At 47.6% G+C, this 18572-nt stretch overlaps 1 protein-coding gene across 4 annotated transcripts in view; it reads right to left on the minus strand.

The window, feature by feature from the left end:
• LOC106575059 (FERM, ARHGEF and pleckstrin domain-containing protein 1) overlaps nucleotides 1–18572 on the minus strand; it is a 118840-nt gene that overhangs the window by 47262 nt on the left and 53006 nt on the right. For 2 of the 4 annotated variants that reach the window (XM_082963228.1, XM_082963225.1), the window contains exons 15-22: nucleotides 15548–15637; nucleotides 13208–13341; nucleotides 10499–10580; nucleotides 8019–8259; nucleotides 3723–3853; nucleotides 3521–3589; nucleotides 3107–3196; nucleotides 2762–2844 (exon numbers count right to left, since the gene is read on the minus strand). In XM_082963228.1, coding sequence (XP_082819354.1) covers nucleotides 2762–2844; nucleotides 3107–3196; nucleotides 3521–3589; nucleotides 3723–3853; nucleotides 8019–8259; nucleotides 10499–10580; nucleotides 13208–13341; nucleotides 15548–15637 — 920 coding nt within the window. The remainder of the gene's footprint in view (nucleotides 1–2761; nucleotides 2845–3106; nucleotides 3197–3520; nucleotides 3590–3722; nucleotides 3854–8018; nucleotides 8260–10498; nucleotides 10581–13207; nucleotides 13342–15547; nucleotides 15638–18572) is intronic. The other 2 variants (XM_082963227.1, XM_082963226.1) reach the window with 2 other exon arrangements.

Consider the following 18572-nt stretch of genomic DNA (forward strand, 5'->3'; position numbering starts at 1 on the left):
CATGGAACACCCTAGAACACCCTGGAACACTCTAGAACACTCTAGAACACTCTAGAACACCCTGAAACACTCTAAAACACCATGGAACACTCTAGAACACCCTAAAACACTCTAGAACAGCCTGGAACACTCTAGAACAGCCTGGAACACTCTAAACCACCCTGGAACACTCTAAACCACCCTGGAACACTCTAAACCACCCTGGAACACTCTAAACCACCCTGGAACACTCTAAACCACCCTGGAACACTCTAAACCACCCTGGAACACTCTAAAACACCATGGAACACTCTAGAACACCCTAAAACACTCTAGAACACCCTGGAACACTCTAGAACACCCTAAAACACCCTAAAACACTCTAGAACACTCTAGAACACTCTAGAACACCCTGGAACACTCGAGAACAGCCTGGAACACTCTAGAACACCCTGGAACACTCTAGAACACTCTAGAACACCCTGAAACACTCTAGAACACCCTGAAACACTCTAGAACACCCTGGAACACTCTAAACCACCCTGGAACACTCTAAACCACCCTGGAACACTCTAAACCACCCTGGAACACTCTAAACCACCCTGGAACACTCTAAAACACCATGGAACACCCTAAAACACCATGGAACACCCTAAAACACCATGGAACACCCTAAAACACCCTGGAACACCCTAAACCACCCTGGAACACTCTAAACCACCCTGGAACACTCTAAAACACCCTGGAACACTCTAAAACACCCTGGAACACTCTAAAACACCCTGGAACACTCTAAACCACCCTGGAACACTCTAAAACACCATGGAACACCCTGGAACACCCTGGAACACTCTAAACCACCCTGGAACACTCTAAACCACCCTGGAACACTCTAAACCACCCTGGAACACTCTAAAACACCCTGGAACACTCTAAAACACCATGGAACACTCTAGAACACCCTAAAACACTCTAGAACACCCTGGAACACTCTAGAACACCCTAAAACACCCTAAAACACTCTAGAACACTCTAGAACACTCTAGAACACCCTGGAACACTCGAGAACAGCCTGGAACACTCGAGAACAGCCTGGAACACTCTAGAACACCCTGGAACACTCTAGAACACCATGGAACACCCTAGAACACCCTGGAACACCCTAGAACACCCTGGAACACCCTAGAACACCCTGGAACACCCTAGAACACCCTGGAACACCCTAGAACACCCTGGAACACTCTAGAACACCCTGGAACACTCTAGAACACCCTGGAACACTCTAGAACACTCTAGAACACTCTAGAACACCCTGAAACACTCTAAAACACCATAGAACACTCTAGAACACCCTAAAACACTCTAGAACAGCCTGGAACACTCTAGAACAGCCTGGAACACTCTAAACCACCCTGGAACACTCTAAACCACCCTGGAACACTCTAAACCACCCTGGAACACTCTAAACCACCCTGGAACACTCTAAACCACCCTGGAACACTCTAAAACACCATGGAACACTCTAGAACACCCTAAAACACTCTAGAACACCCTGGAACACTCTAGAACACCCTAAAACACCCTAAAACACTCTAGAACACTCTAGAACACTCTAGAACACCCTGGAACACTCGAGAACAGCCTGGAACACTCTAGAACACCCTGGAACACTCTAGAACACTCTAGAACACCCTGAAACACTCTAGAACACCCTGAAACACTCTAGAACACCCTGGAACACTCTAAACCACCCTGGAACACTCTAAACCACCCTGGAACACTCTAAACCACCCTGGAACACTCTAAACCACCCTGGAACACTCTAAAACACCATGGAACACCCTAAAACACCATGGAACACCCTAAAACACCATGGAACACCCTAAAACACCCTGGAACACCCTAAACCACCCTGGAACACTCTAAACCACCCTGGAACACTCTAAACCACCCTGGAACACTCTAAACCACCCTGGAACACTCTAGAACACCCTGACACTCTAAACCACCCTGGAACACTCTAGGACACCCTAGAACTCTAAACCGCCCTGGAACACTCTAGAACACCCTGAAACACTCTAGAACACCCTGAAACACTCTAGAACACCCTGGAACACCCTAAAACACCCTGGAACACTCTAGAACACCCTGGAACACTCTAGAACACCCTGGAACACCCTGGAACACTCTAAACCACCCTGGAACACTCTAAACCACCCTGGAACACTCTAAAACACCATGGAACACCCTAAAACACCATGGAACACCCTAAAACACCATGGAACACCCTAAAACACCATGGAACACTCTAAAACACCATGGAACACTCTAAACCACCCTGGAACACTCTAAACCACCCTGGAACACTCTAAACCACCCTGGAACACTCTAAACCACCCTGGAACACTCTAAACCACCCTGGAACACTCTAAACCACCATGGAACACTCTAAACCACCATGGAACACTCTAAACCACCATGGAACACCCTGGAACACTCTAAACCACACTGGAACACTCTAAACCACACTGGAACACTCTAAACCACCCTGGAACACTCTAAACCACCCTGGAACACTCTAAACCACCATGGAACACCCTGGAACACTCTAAACCACACTGGAACACTCTAAACCACACTGGAACACTCTAAACCACACTGGAACACTCTAAACCACACTGGAACACTCTAAACCACACTGGAACACTCTAAACCACCCTGGAACACTCTAAACCACTTAGAAAACTGTAAAACACCCAGAACACATCTGGAACACTTTTACCTTGCTGCCACGACGACAGACTGGCGCTGACCAAACAGAGTGAAGCAATGAGGAAGTCCCCACTCATCCTCACTCTCCCTGATCTGAGGAAACAGAAACGGCTTGGATCAGACGAGAGACAGAACTGGACCTTTGCTTCTAATCATTTACAGCTGTGTTATGTTCTCTGAAGCTAACAACATGGGGCCAGCTTCCCGGACACACATTAAACCGAATCCTGGAATAAAAAAGCATGTTTTATGGAGATTCTCTATATACCTGGCTTTTTTAGTCCGGGACTAGGCTTAATGTGTGTCCAGGAAACTGGCCCCATAATGTTATGGTTCAGGTTCTGGAGAGTCTTACTGTCATGCCGTAGAGAGGCAGCTGACCCTGAACTTTGAACTGGTTGTCTGCTGTCATACCTCTGCTGGTGTACACCAGGGAATCACTAAACTGGAGAGAGGGAGGGAGAGAGAGAGAGAGAGAGGGAGAGAGAGAGAGAAGGGAGAGGGATAGAGGGAGAGAGAGGGAGGGAGGGAGACAGAGATATAATGAGACATCACTGAACTGGAGGAGGAGGAGGAGAAAAAGAGAGAGAGAGAGAGAGAGAGAGAAAGAGAGAGAGAGAAAGAGAGAGAGAAAGAGAGGGATAGAGGGAGAGAGAGAGAGAGAGAGAGAGAGAGAGAGAGAGAGAGAGAGAGGGAGGAACACAGTGAGGGATAGGGTGAGCGAGAAGCAGAGGAGTCATGCGACAGGAAGTAGGAAGTAAAGACTAACCAGGAAGAACATTCTCTGCTGTAGTCTTTTCCCTGAGAGCTTACTGAGACAGCCCAGTCTGATAAACTCCTGGATGGGTCAACATAAACAATACACACAGAGTAAACGATGAACAAACATGTCTGGAAGTTAGATACACTGAGGACAACGTGAGGTTTGATGTACTACAACTTGGAATAAATCAGTAAAAGTGTTCTCTTACCCTGCCCGGTACAGCCAGGTCCCGGAAGCCTGTCAGATCTTTCTTCAGTTCTAGAAGCTTCTGGATGTTCTCCATCTTCGTCATGGTTCCCTGAAGCTGCAGCACCATCTCTGATATATCAGCTAGGGCAGCTAGAGGAGGAGGGTTATCTCTCTGATATATCAGCTAGAGGAGGAGGGTTATCTCTCTGATATATCAGCTAGGGCAGCTAGAGGAGGAGGGTTATCTCTCTGATATATCAGCTAGGGCAGCTAGAGGAGGAGGGTTATCTCTCTGATATATCAGCTAGGGCAACTAGAGGAGGAGGGTTATCTCTCTGATATATCAGCTAGAGGAGGAGGGTTATCTCTCTGATATATCAGCTAGGGCAGCTAGAGGAGGAGGGTTATCTCTCTGATATATCAGCTAGGGCAGCTAGAGGAGGAGGGTTATCTCTCTGATATATCAGCTAGGGCAGCTAGAGGACGAGGGTTATCTCTCTGATATATCAGCTAGAGGAGGAGGGTTATCTCTCTGATATATCAGCTAGGGCAGCTAGAGGAGGAGGGTTATCTCTCTGATATATCAGCTAGGGCAGCTAGAGGAGGAGGGTTATCTCTCTGATATATCAGCTAGGGCAACTAGAGGAGGAGGGTTATCTCTCTGATATATCAGCTAGAGGAGGAGGGTTATCTCTCTGATATATCAGCTAGGGCAGCTAGAGGAGGAGGGTTATCTCTCTGATATATCAGCTAGGGCAGCTAGAGGAGGAGGGTTATCTCTCTGATATATCAGCTAGGGCAGCTAGAGGACGAGGGTTATCTCTCTGATATATCAGCTAGGGCAGCTAGAGGAGGAGGGTTATCTCTCTGATATATCAGCTAGAGGAGGAGGGTTATCTCTCTGATATATCAGCTAGGGCAGCTAGAGGAGGAGGGTTATCTCTCTGATATATCAGCTAGGGCAGCTAGAGGGGGAGGGTTATCTCTCTGATATATCAGCTAGAGGAGGAGGGTTATCTCTCTGATATATCAGCTAGGGCAGCTAGAGGAGGAGGGTTATCTCTCTGATATATCAGCTAGGGCAGCTAGAGGAGGAGGGTTATCTCTCTGATATATCAGCTAGGGCAGCTAGAGGAGGAGGGTTATCTCTCTGATATATCAGCTAGAGGAGGAGGGTTATCTCTCTGATATATCAGCTAGAGGAGGAGGGTTATCTCTCTGATATATCAGCTAGAGGAGGAGGGTTATCTGTCTGATATATCAGCTAGGGCAGCTAGAGGAGGAGGGTTATCTCTCTGATATATCAGCTAGAGGAGGAGGGTTATCTCTCTGATATATCAGCTAGGGCAGCTAGAGGGGGAGGGTTATCTCTCTGATATATCAGCTAGGGCAGCTAGAGGAGGAGGGTTATCTCTCTGATATATCAGCTAGGGCAGCTAGAGGAGGAGGGTTATCTCTCTGATATATCAGCTAGAGGAGGAGGGTTATCTCTCTGATATATCAGCTAAGGCAGCTAGAGGAGGAGGGTTATCTCTCTGATATATCAGCTAGAGGAGGGTTATCTCTCTGATATATCAGCTAGAGGAGGAGGGTTATCTCTCTGATATATCAGCTAGGGCAGCTAGAGGAGGAGGGTTATCTCTCTGATATATCAGCTAGGGCAGCTAGAGGGGGAGGGTTATCTCTCTGATATATCAGCTAGGGCAGCTAGAGGAGGAGGGTTATCTCTCTGATATATCAGCTAGGGCAGCTAGAGGAGGAGGGTTATCTCTCTGATATATCAGCTAGGGCAGCTAGAGGAGGAGGGTTATCTCTCTGATATATCAGCTAGGGCAGCTAGAGGAGGAGGGTTATCTCTCTGATATATCAGCTAGAGGAGGAGGGTTATCTCTCTGATATATCAGCTAGAGGAGGAGGGTTATCTCTCTGATATATCAGCTAGGGCAGCTAGAGGAGGAGGGTTATCTCTCTGATATATCAGCTAGGGCAGCTAGAGGGGGAGGGTTATCTCTCTGATATATCAGCTAGGGCAACTAGAGGAGGAGGGTTATCTCTCTGATATATCAGCTAGGGCAGCTAGAGGAGGAGGGTTATCCCTCTGATATATCAGCTAGAGGAGGAGGGTTATCTCTCTGATATATCAGCTAGAGCAACTAGAGGAGGAGGGTTATCTCTCTGATATATCAGCTAGGGCAGCTAGAGGAGGAGGGTTATCTCTGATATATCAGCTAGAGGAGGAGGGTTATCTCTCTGATATATCAGCTAGGGCAGCTAGAGGAGGAGGGTTATCTCTGATATATCAGCTAGAGGAGGAGGGTTGTCTCTCTGATATATCAGCTAGGGCAGCTAGAGGCGGAGGGTTATCACTCTGATATATCAGCTAGGGCAGCTAGAGGAGGAGGGTTATCTCTCTGCTATATCAGCTAGGGCAGCTAGAGGAGGAGGGTTATCTCTCTGATATAGCAGCTAGAGGAGGAGGGTTATCTCTCTGATATATCAGCTAGAGGAGGAGGGTTATCTCTGATATATCAGCTAGAGGAGGAGGGTTGTCTCTCTGATATATCAGCTAGGGCAGCTAGAGGAGGAGGGTTATCACTCTGATATATCAGCTAGAGGAGGAGGGTTATCTCTCTGATATATCAGCTAGGGCAGCTAGAGGAGGAGGGTTATCTCTCTGATATATCGGCTAGGGCAGCTAGAGGAGGAGGGTTATCTCTCTGATATATCAGCTAGGGCAGCTAGAGGAGGAGGGTTATCTCTCTGCTATATCAGCTAGGGCAGCTAGAGGAGGAGGGTTATCTCTCTGATATAGCAGCTAGAGGAGGAGGGTTATCTCTCTGATATATCAGCTAGAGGAGGAGGGTTATCTCTCTGATATATCAGCTAGAGGAGGAGGGTTATCTCTGATATATCAGCTAGGGCAGCTAGAGGAGGAGGGTTATCTCTCTGATATATCAGCTAGGGCAGCTAGAGGAGGAGGGTTATCTCTCTGATATAGCAGCTAGAGGAGGAGGGTTATCTCTCTGATATATCAGCTAGGGCAGCTAGAGGAGGAGGGCTATCTCTCTAACACACACCATCTCTGATATATCAGCTAGGGCAGCTAGAGGAGGAGGGTTCTCTCTCTAACACACACCATCTCTGATATATCAGCTAGGGCAGCTAGAGGAGGAGGGTTATCTCTCTGATATATCAGCTAGGGCAGCTAGAGGAGGAGGGTTATCTCTCTGATATATCAGCTAGAGGAGGAGGGTTATCCCTCTGATATATCAGCTAGGGCAGCTAGAGGAGGAGGGTTATCTCTCTGATATATCAGCTAGAGGAGGAGGGTTGTCTCTCTGATATATCAGCTAGGGCAGCTAGAGGAGGAGGGTTATCACTCTGATATATCAGCTAGAGGAGGAGGGTTATCACTCTGATATATCAGCTAGGGCAGCTAGAGGAGGAGGGTTATCTCTCTGATGTATCAGCTAGAGGAGGAGGGTTATCTCTCTGATATATCAGCTAGGGCAGCTAGAGGAGGAGGGTTATCTCTCTGATATATCAGCTAGGGCAGCTAGAGGAGGAGGGTTATCTCTCTGCTATATCAGCTAGGGCAGCTAGAGGAGGAGGGTTATCTCTCTGATATAGCAGCTAGAGGAGGAGGGTTATCTCTCTGATATATCAGCTAGAGGAGGAGGGTTATCTCTCTGATATATCAGCTAGAGGAGGAGGGTTATCTCTCTGATATATCAGCTAGAGGAGGAGGGTTATCTCTGATATATCAGCTAGGGCAGCTAGAGGAGGAGGGTTATCTCTCTGATATATCAGCTAGAGGAGGAGGGTTATCTCTCTGATATATCAGCTAGGGCAGCTAGAGGAGGAGGGTTATCTCTGATATATCAGCTAGGGCAGCTAGAGGAGGAGGGTTATCTCTCTGATATATCAGCTAGGGCAGCTAGAGGAGGAGGGTTATCTCTCTGATATAGCAGCTAGAGGAGGAGGGTTATCTCTCTGATATATCAGCTAGGGCAGCTAGAGGAGGAGGGCTATCTCTCTAACACACACCATCTCTGATATATCAGCTAGGGCAGCTAGAGGAGGAGGGTTATCTCTCTAACACACACCATCTCTGATATATCAGCTAGGGCAGCTAGAGGAGGAGGGTTATCTCTCTGATATATCAGCTAGAGGAGGAGGGTTATCTCTCTGATATATCAGCTAGGGCAGCTAGAGGAGGAGGGTTGTCTCTCTGATATATCAGCTAGGGCAGCTAGAGGAGGAGGGTTATCTCTCTGATATATCAGCTAGGGCAGCTAGAGCTGCTGTAACGTACCTCTGCTGTCTCTGAAGTCTTGATGTGTAGGGGGGTAGTGTTTGCAGAGTCTCTCCAGAATCAGTTTGTAGTGCAGCAGGCGATGCAGCGGCCGCAGCAAGAACATGTTGAGGGACAGGTAACACACCTTCTGCTGCTCAAACTCTCGACACGCCTCCTCCAGCCGCTGGGACGCACGACACGAACGGTCCAACGCAACCAACACCTCGCCGTGATGCTGCAGGAGGGGCGTCAACTGCTGCTGGGGGAGAGAGGAGAGAGGAGAGGGGTAGGTTAGGGAGAGAGGAGAGGGGAGAGAGGAGAGGGGTAGGTTAGGGAGAGAGGAGAGGGGAGAGAGGAGAGGGGAGAGGGGTAGGTTAGGGAGAGAGGAGAGAGGTAGGTTAGGGAGATAGGAGAGAGGAGAGGGGTAGGTTAGGGAGAGAGGAGAGGGGTAGGTTAGGGAGAGAGGAGAGGGGTAGGTTAGGGAGAGAGGAGAGAGGTAGGTTAGGGAGAGAGGAGAGAGGTAGGTTAGGGAGATAGGAGAGGGGAGAGGGGTAGGTTAGGGAGAGAGGAGAGGGGAGAGGGGAGAGGGGTAGGTTAGGGAGAGAGGAGAGGGGTAGGTTAGGGAGAGAGGAGAGGGGTAGGTTAGGGAGAGAGGAGAGGGGTAGGTTAGGGAGAGAGGAGAGGGGTAGGTTAGGGAGAGAGGAGAGAGGAGAGGAGAGGGGAGAGAGGAGAGGAGAGAGAGGAGAGGGGTAGGTTAGGGAGAGAGGAGAGGGGAGAGAGGAGAGGGGTAGGTTAGGGAGAGAGGAGAGAGGAGAGGGGAGAGAGGAGAGGGGTAGGTTAGGGAGAGAGGAGAGGGGAGAGGAGAGGGGAGAGAGGAGAGGGGAGAGAGGAGAGGGGTAGGTTAGGGAGAGAGGAGAGGGGAGAGAGGAGAGGGGTAGGTTAGGGAGAGAGGAGAGAGGAGAGGGGAGAGAGGAGAGGGGTAGGTTAGGGAGATAGGAGAGAGGAGAGGGGTAGGTTAGGGAGAGAGGAGAGGGGTAGGTTAGGGAGAGAGGAGAGGGGAGAGGGGAGAGAGGAGGGGTAGGTTAGGGAGAGAGGAGAGGGGAGAGAGGAGAGGGGTAGGTTAGGGAGAGGGGAGAGGGGTAGGTTAGGGAGAGGGGAGAGAGGAGAGGGGTAGGTTAGGGAGAGGGGAGAGAGGAGAGGGGTAGGTTAGGGAGAGAGGAGAGGGGAGAGAGGAGAGGGGTAGGTTAGGGAGAGAGGAGAGAGAGGGGTAGGTTCGGGAGAGAGGAGAGGGGAGAGAGGAGAGGGGTAGGTTAGGTAGGAGATGTAGGGGTTAGGGAGAGAGGAGAGGGGAGAGAGGAGAGAGGAGAGAGGTAGGTTAGGGAGAGAGGAGAGGGGAGAGAGGAGAGAGGAGAGAGGGGAGAGGAGAGGGGAGAGAGGAGAGAGGTAGGTTAGGGAGAGAGGAGAGAGGAGAGGGGTAGGTTAGGGAGAGGGGAGAGGGGAGAGGGGTAGGTTAGGTAGATGATGTAGGGGTTAGGGAGAGAGGAGAGGGGAGAGAGGAGAGAGGAGAGAGGGGTAGGTTAGGGAGAGGGGAGAGAGGAGAGGGGTAGGTTAGGTAGATGATGTAGGGGTTAGGGAGAGAGGAGAGAGGAGAGAGGAAGGTTAGGGAGAAGATATAGGAGTTAGGGAGAGAGGAGAGGGGTAGATTAGGTAGAGAGGAGAGGGGTAGGTTAGGGAGAGAGGAGAGGGGTAGGTTAGGGAGAGAGGAGAGGGGTAGGTTAGGGAGAGAGGAGAGGGGTAGGTTAGGGAGAGAGGAGAGGGGTAGGTTAGGGAGAAGATATAGGAGTTAGGGAGAGAGGAGAGGGGTAGGTTAGGTAGAGAGGAGAGGGGTAGGTTAGGTAGAGAGGAGAGGGGTAGGTTAGGTAGAGAGGAGAGGGGTAGGTTAGGGAGAGAGGAGAGGGGTAGGTTAGGTAGGAGGTGTAGGGGTTAGGGAGAGAGGAGAGAGGAGAGGGGAGAGAGGAGAGAGGAGAGAGGGGAGAGGAGAGAGGAGAGAGGGGTAGGTTAGGGAGAGAGGAGAGAGGGGTAGGTTAGGGAGAGAGGAGAGGGGAGAGGGGTAGGTTAGGTAGGAGATGTAGGGGTTAGGGAGAGAGGAGAGAGGAGAGGGGCGAGAGGAGAGGGGAGAGGGGAGAGAGGAGAGAGGTAGGTTAGGTAGGAGATGTAGGGGTTAGGGAGAGAGGAGAGAGGAGAGGGGAGAGAGGAGAGGGGTAGGTAGGAGATGGAGGGGTTAGGGAGAGAGGAGAGGGGAGAGAGGAGAGAGGAGAGGGGAGAGAGGAGAGGGGAGAGAGGAGAGGGGAGAGAGGAGAGAGGGGTAGGTAGGAGATGGAGGGGTTAGGGTCCATTCATCAGATGACTGTAGTCAAACACAGACTCCACCTATAACCCACAGGTCATATCTCTGAGGACGTGTTGAAGGGCAGGAACGATATCCACATGTACTGTACCTTTATCCCCTGAACGTTCTTCAGCAGGACGTCACCGACGCGCTGGTCGTCTCCCTTAATGTGGGCGTTGGACCGGCCCTCCCTGGAGACAGAAACCAACATGGTTACCTGCTTCTCAGCTGAACCCTGCAGGAGACAGACCCATTCAGTAACCCATCTCTCTCTCAGTGACGCCACTCATTCAGTATCCCATCTCTCTCAGTGACGCCACTCATTCAGTAACCCATCTCTCTCAGTGACACCACCCATTCAGTATCCCATCTCTCTCTCAGTGACGCCACTCATTCAGTATCCCATCTCTCTCAGTGACGCCACTCATTCAGTAACCCATCTCTCTCAGTGACGCCACTCATTCAGTAACCCATCTCTCTCAGTGACGCCACTCATTCAGTAACCCATCTCTCTCAGTGACGCCACTCATTCAGTAACCCATCTCTCTCAGTGACGCCACTCATTCAGTAACCCATCTCTCTCAGTGACGCCACTCATTCAGTAACCCATCTCTCTCAGTGACGCCACTCATTCAGTAACCCATCTCTCTCAGTGACGCCACTCATTCAGTAACCCATCTCTCTCAGTGACGCCACTCATTCAGTAACCCATCTCTCTCAGTGACGCCACTCATTCAGTAACCCATCTCTCTCAGTGATGCCACTCATTCAGTAACCCATCTCTCTCAGTGACGCCACTCATTCAGTATCCCATCTCTCTCAGTGACGCCACTCATTCAGTAACCCATCTCTCTCAGTGACGCCACTCATTCAGTAACCCATCTCTCTCAGTGACGCCACTCATTCAGTAACCCATCTCTCTCAGTGACGCCACTCATTCAGTAACCCATCTCTCTCAGTGACGCCACCCATTCAGTATCCCATCTCTCTCAGTGACACCACCCATTCAGTAACCCATCTCTCTCAGTGACACCACCCATTCAGTATCCCATCTCTCTCAGTGACACCACCCATTCAGTAACCCATCTCTCTCAGTGACACCACCCATTCAGTATCCCATCTCTCTCAGTGACACCACCCATTCAGTAACCCATCTCTCTCAGTGACGCCACTCATTCAGTATCCCATCTGTCCATCTCTCTCAGTGACACCACTCATTCAGTATCCCATCTGTCCATCTCTCTCAGTGACACCACTCATTCAGTAACCCATCTCTCTCAGTGACATCACTCATTCAGTAACCCATCTGTCCATCTCTCTCAGTGACATCACTCATTCAGTAACCCATCTCTCTCAGTGATGCCACTCATTCAGTAACCCATCTCTCTCAGTGACACCACCCATTCAGTAACCCATCTGTCCATCTCTCTCTCAGTGACATCACTCATTCAGTAACCCATCTCTCTCAGTGACACCACTCATTCAGTAACCCATCTGTCCATCTCTCTCTCAGTGACACCACCCATTCAGTATCCCATCTGTCCATCTCTCTCAGTGACATCACTCATTCAGTAACCCATCTCTCTCAGTGACATCACTCATTCAGTATCCCATCTGTCCATCTCTCTCAGTGACATCACTCATTCAGTAACCCATCTCTCTCAGTGACATCACTCATTCAGTAACCCATCTCTCTCAGTGACATCACTCATTCAGTAACCCATCTGTCCATCTCTCTCAGTGACATCACTCATTCAGTAACCCATCTCTCTCAGTGACACCACTCATTCAGTATCCCATCTGTCCATCTCTCTCAGTGACACCACTCATTCAGTAACCCATCTCTCTCTCAGTGACACCACTCATTCAGTAACCCATCTGTCCATCTCTCTCAGTGACACCACTCATTCAGTAACCCATCTCTCTCTCAGTGACACCACTCATTCAGTAACCCATCTCTCTCAGTGACACCACTCATTCAGTATCCCATCTGTCCATCTCTCTGTGACACCACCCATTCAGTAACCCATCTCTCTCAGTGACACCACCCATTCAGTAACCCATCTGTCCATCTCTCTCAGTGACCCCACATTACAACAGCGTGGTTAACAGCTGAGAAGCATCAATCCCCAGGAGAAGATCAAACCCTTCCTGTGATTGGTTGAGAGAGTTTAGACACTGTTGACTGCATTCCTGAGGTTCTCCAGCCCACGTGGAGACTCGCTGTAGTTACACAGTTACACCAGCAGATGGGGCAGTGGAGCAGTATTCACCAGGTCTGTCCTCTCAGTGGAGCAGTATTCACCAGGTCTGTCCTCTCAGTAGAGCAGTATTCACCAGGTCTGTCCTCTCAGTGGAGCAGTATTCACCAGGTCTGTCCTCTCAGAGGAGCAGTATTCACCAGGTCAGTCCTCTCAGTGGAGCAGTATTCACCAGGTCTGTCCTCTCAGAGGAGCAGTATTCACCAGGTCTGTCCTCTCAGTGGAGCAGTATTCACCAGGTCTGTCCTCTCAGAGGAGCAGTATTCACCAGGTCTGTCCTCTCAGAGGAGCAGTATTCACCAGGTCAGTCCTCTCAGTGGAGCAGTATTCACCAGGTCTGTCCTCTCAGAGGAGCAGTATTCACCAGGTCAGTCCTCTCAGTGTCCACCAGGGTCTCTGACGGGTCGTCCCCCAGCTGATGATGATCAGTCCTGTATGACCGGCTGCTGTAGTGACTCACTGAGTGACTGAAGAGTGGTGCTGAATACCTGGACGCACGCACGCACACACACACACACACACACACACGCACGCACACACACACACACACACCTCACCATTGCTGCAGCCTCTGCTCCACCTCCTTGAGGAAGGCCTGGTGGAACTGATAGACTGGATCGTAGTTGGTGTTGATCAGAGTCCTCACTGAGTCTGGCAGGACTTCCTCTTTACCCAGCACCGCCTGGAACGACTGGGAGACAATACAGCTGTTAGACTTCCTCTTTACCCAGCACCGCCTGGAACGACTGGGACACAACACAGCTGTTAGACTTCCTCTTTACCCAGCACCGCCTGGAACGACTGGGACACAATACAGCTGTTAGACTTCCTCTTTACCCAGCACCGCCTGGAACGACTGGGAGACAATACAGCTGTTAGACTTCCTCTTTACCCAGCACAGCCTGGAACGACTGGGAGACAATACAGCTGTTAGACTTCCTCTTTACCCAGCACCGCCTGGAACGACTGGGAGACAATACAGCTGTTAGACTTCCTCTTTACCCAGCACCGCCTGGAACGACTGGGAGACAATACAGCTGTTAGACTTCCTCTTTACCCAGCACCGCCTGGAACGACTGGGACACAATACAGCTGTTAGACTTCCTCTTTACCCAGCACCGCCTGGAACGACTGGGAGACAATACAATACAGCTGTTAGACTTCCTCTTTACCCAGCACCGCCTGGAACGACTGGGACACAATACAGCTGTTAGACTTCCTCTTTACCCAGCACCGCCTGGAACGACTGGGAGACAATACAATACAGCTGTTAGACTTCCTTTTTACCCAGCACAGGCTGGAACGACTGGGAGACAATACAGCTGTTAGACTTCCTCTTTACCCAGCACCGCCTGGAACGACTGGGAGACAATACAGCTGTTAGACTTCCTCTTTACCCAGCACCGCCTGGAACGACTAGGAGACAATACAGCTGTTAGACTTCCTCTTTACCCAGCACCGCCTGGAACGACTGGGAGACAATACAGCTGTTAGACTTCCTCTTTACCCAGCACAGCCTGGAACGACTGGGAGACAATACAGCTGTTAGAGAGGAGAGGCCAGCTGTCTGGCTGGTGATAGAAGACAGTGGTGGGCTGGCTATGCTGGGGAAGGGAGAGACCAAGGCAAACTCCAACCAGCTGTATAGGTAGTGTAGCTGATTACTATACCAGCTGGGGGGTCTACAGGACAACAGACTGTAGCTCACTGTACTGATTACTGAATAGGTACACGCTGATTACTGCTGATCTAAAGACAGTCATTTACGGTTATTACTAGTCTTACCAGGGTTATAGCTAGTCTTAATGGGGTTATAGCTAGTCTTACCACAGTTATTACTAGTCTTACCACGGATATTACTAGTCTTACCACGGATATTACTAGTCTTACCACAGTTATTACTAGTCTTACCACAGTTATTACTAGTCTTACCACGGTTATTACTAGTCTTACCACAGTTATTACTAGTCTTACCACAGTTATTACTAGTCTTACCACAGTTATTACTAGTCTTACCACAGTTATTACTAGTCTTACCACGGTTATTACTAGTCTTACCACAGTTATTACTAGTCTTACCACAGTTATTACTAGTCTTACCACAGTTATTACTAGTCTTACCACGGATATTACTAGTCTTACCACAGATATTACTAGTCTTACCACAGTTATTACTAGTCTTAATGGGGTTATAGCTAGTCTTACCACAGATATTACTAGTCTTACCACGGATATTACTAGTCTTACCACAGTTATTACGAGTCTTACCACAGTTATTACGAGTCTTACCACGGTTACTACTAGTCTTAATGGGGTTATAGCTAGTCGTACTAGGGTTAAAACTAGTCATACCAGGGTTATAACTAGTCTTCCACAGTAATAACTAGTCGTACCACGGTTATAACTAGTCGTGCCACGGTTATAACTAGTCGTGCCACGGTTATAACTAGTCGTGCCACGGTTATAACTAGTCGTGCCACGGTTATAACTAGTCTTAACACATTTATAACTAGTCTTACCACATTTATAACTAGTCTTACCACATTTATAACTAGTCTTACCACATTTATAACTAGTCTTACCACATTTATAACTAGTCTTACCACATTTATAACTAGTCTTACCACATTTATACCTAGTCTTACCACGGATATAACTAGTCTTACAAGGGTTATAGTTAATCTTACCACGGATATAACTAGTCTTACCAGGGTTATAGTTAATCTTACCACGGATATAACTAGTCTTACCAGGGTTATAACTAGTCTTACCAGGGTTATAGCTAGTCTTACCAGGGTTATAGCTAGTCTTAATGGGGTTATAGCTAGTCTTACCAGGGTTATAGCTAGTCTTACCAGGGTTATAACTAGTCTTACCACGGATATAACTAGTCTTACCACGGTTATAACTGCCAGGTCCTTCTGAAAGGTTCTCTCTGTGGTGAGAAGCTCCTTGGCGATGAAGTAGGCCTTGTCAGTTGGGAACTTCTGGAAGAAAGAGATAATAATAATAATAATAATAATAATAATAATAATAATAATAATAATAATAATAAATAATAAATAATAATAATAATAATAATAATAATAATAATAAATAATAATAATATAATAATAATAATAATAAATAATAATAATGATAATAATAAATAATAATAATAATAATAATAATAATAATAATAATGATAATAATAAATAATAATAATAATAATAATAATAATAATAATAAATAATAATAATAATAATAATAATAATAATAATAATAATAATGATAATAATAAATAATAATAATAATAATAATAATAATAATAATAATAAAAATAATAATAATAATAATAATAATAATAATAATAATAATAATAATAATTAATAATAAAGTGAAGAGAGTTATTTTAAGAGATTGGAGAGCCCTTCATGGTGCTGAAAGGATCGGACAACGATGTTAAAGAAGTTCAACAAACTTGTGGTGCTGAAGGATAGCTAAAGGATAGCTGAAGGATAGCTGAAGGATAGCTAAAGGATAGCTAAAGGATAGCTAAAGGATAGCTGAAGGATAGCTGAGGGATAGCTGAGGGATTGCTGAGGGATAGCTGAAGGATAGCTAAAGGAGAGCTGAGGGATAGCTAAAGTATAGCTGAAGAATAGCTGAAGTATAGCTGAAGTATAGCTGAGGGATAGCTGAAGGAGAGCTAAAAGATAGCTGAAGGAGAGCTAAAGGATAGCTGAGGGATAGCTGAGGGATAGCTGAGGGATAGCTGAGGGATTGCTGAAGGATAGCTGAAGGATAGCTGAAGGATAGCTGAAGGATAGCTGAAGGATGTCTTAAGGATAGCTGAAGGATGGCTGAAGGATAGCTAAAGGATAGCTAAAGGATAGCCAAAGGATAGCCAAAGGATAGCCGGGGTATAGCCGAGGTAAAGCTGAAGGATAGCTAAAGGATAGCTAAAGGATAGCTTAAGGATAGCTTAAGGATAGCTGAAGTATAGCTGAAGGATAGCTAAAGGATAGCTGAAGGATAGCTAAAGGAGAGCTAAAGGAGAGCTAAAGGAGAGCTAAAGGAGAGCTGAAGAATGGCTGAAAGATAGCTGAGGGATAGCTGAGGGATAGCTGAGGGATAGCTGAGGGATAGCTGAGGGATAGCTGAGGGATAGCTGAAGGATAGCTGAAGGATAGCTGAAGGATAGCTGAAGGATAGCTGAAGGATAGCTGAGGGATAGCTGAGGGATAGCTGAGGGATAGCTGAGGGATAGCTGAGGGATAGCTGAAGGATAGCTGAGGGATAGCTGAGGGATAGCTGAAGGATAGCTGAAGGATAGCTGAAGGATAGCTGAAGGATAGCTGAAGGATAGCTGAAGGATAGCTGAAGGAGAGCTGAGGGATAGCTGAGGGAGAGCTGAAGGATAGCTGAAGGATAGCTGAGGGATAGCTGAGGGATAGCTGAGGGAGAGCTGAAGGATAGCTGAGGGATAGCTGAGGGATAGCTGAGGGATAGCTGAAGGATAGCTGAAGGATAGCTGAGGGATAGCTGAAGGATAGCTGAAGGATAGCTGAAGGATAGCTGAAGGATAGCTGAGGGATAGCTGAAGGATAGCTGAAGGATAGCTGAAGGATAGCTGAGGGATAGCTGAGGGATAGCTGAAGGATAGCTGAAGGATAGCTGAGGGATAGCTGAGGGATAGCTGAAGGATAGCTGAGGGATAGCTGAAGGATAGCTGAAGGATAGCTGAAGGAGAGCTCGGCCATCCCACCAGTTCAGGAACAAACAATCATTTACAGTTTAGCCTAATAGATCTACGACTACGTAGTATACAGTAGATATTGGTAGTCTATAGTCGAATAGGCCTATGACTACGTAGTATACAGTAAATATTGAGATTAAACACAGTTCCTTACAGACTCTCACTAGCCTGGTAAAGAGGATTAACACAGTTCCTTACAGACTCTCACTAGCCTGGTAAAGAGGGATTAACACAGTTCCTTACAGACTCTCACTAGCCTGGTAAAGAGATTAAACACAGTTCCTTACAGACTCTCACTAGCCTGGTAAAGAGATTAAACACAGTTCCTTACAGACTCTCACTAGCCTGGTAAAGAGGGATTAACACAGTTCCTTACAGACTCTCACTAGCCTGGTAAAGAGATTAAACACAGTTCCTTACAGACTCTCACTAGCCTGGTAAAGAGATTAAACACAGTTCCTTACAGACTCTCACTAGCCTGGTAAAGAGGGAATAACACAGTTCCTTACAGACTCTCACTAGCCTGGTAAAGATATTAAACACAGTTCCTTACAGACTCTCACTAGCCTGGTAAAGAGATTAAACACAGTTCCTTACAGACTCTCACTAGCCTGGTAAAGAGGGATTAACACAGTTCCTTACAGACTCTCACTAGCCTGGTAAAGAGATTAAACACAGTTCCTTACAGACTCTCACTAGCCTGGTAAAGAGATTAAACACAGTTCCTTACAGACTCTCACTAGCCTGGTAAAGAGGGATTAACACAGTTCCTTACAGACTCTCACTAGCCTGGTAAAGAGGAATAACACAGCTCCTTACAGACTCTCACTAGCCTGGTAAAGAGGGATTAACACAGTTCCTTACAGACTCTCACTAGCCTGGTAAGAGATTAAACACAGTTCCTTACAGACTCTCACTAGCCTGGTAAAGAGGATTAACACAGTTCCTTACAGACTCTCACTAGCCTGGTAAAGAGATTAAACACAGTTCCTTACAGACTCTCACTAGCCTGGTAAAGAGGGATTAACACAGGTCCTTACAGACTCTCACTAGCCTGGTAAGAGATTAAACACAGTTCCTTACAGACTCTCACTAGCCTGGTAAAGAGATTAAACACAGTTCCTTACAGACTCTCACTAGCCTGGTAAAGAGATTAAACACAGTTCCTTACAGACTCTCACTAG

Source organism: Salmo salar, chromosome 16 (genome assembly GCF_965601325.2).
Source record: "Salmo salar chromosome 16, fSalSal1, whole genome shotgun sequence".
NCBI classification, from domain to species: Eukaryota; Metazoa; Chordata; class Actinopteri; order Salmoniformes; family Salmonidae; genus Salmo; species Salmo salar.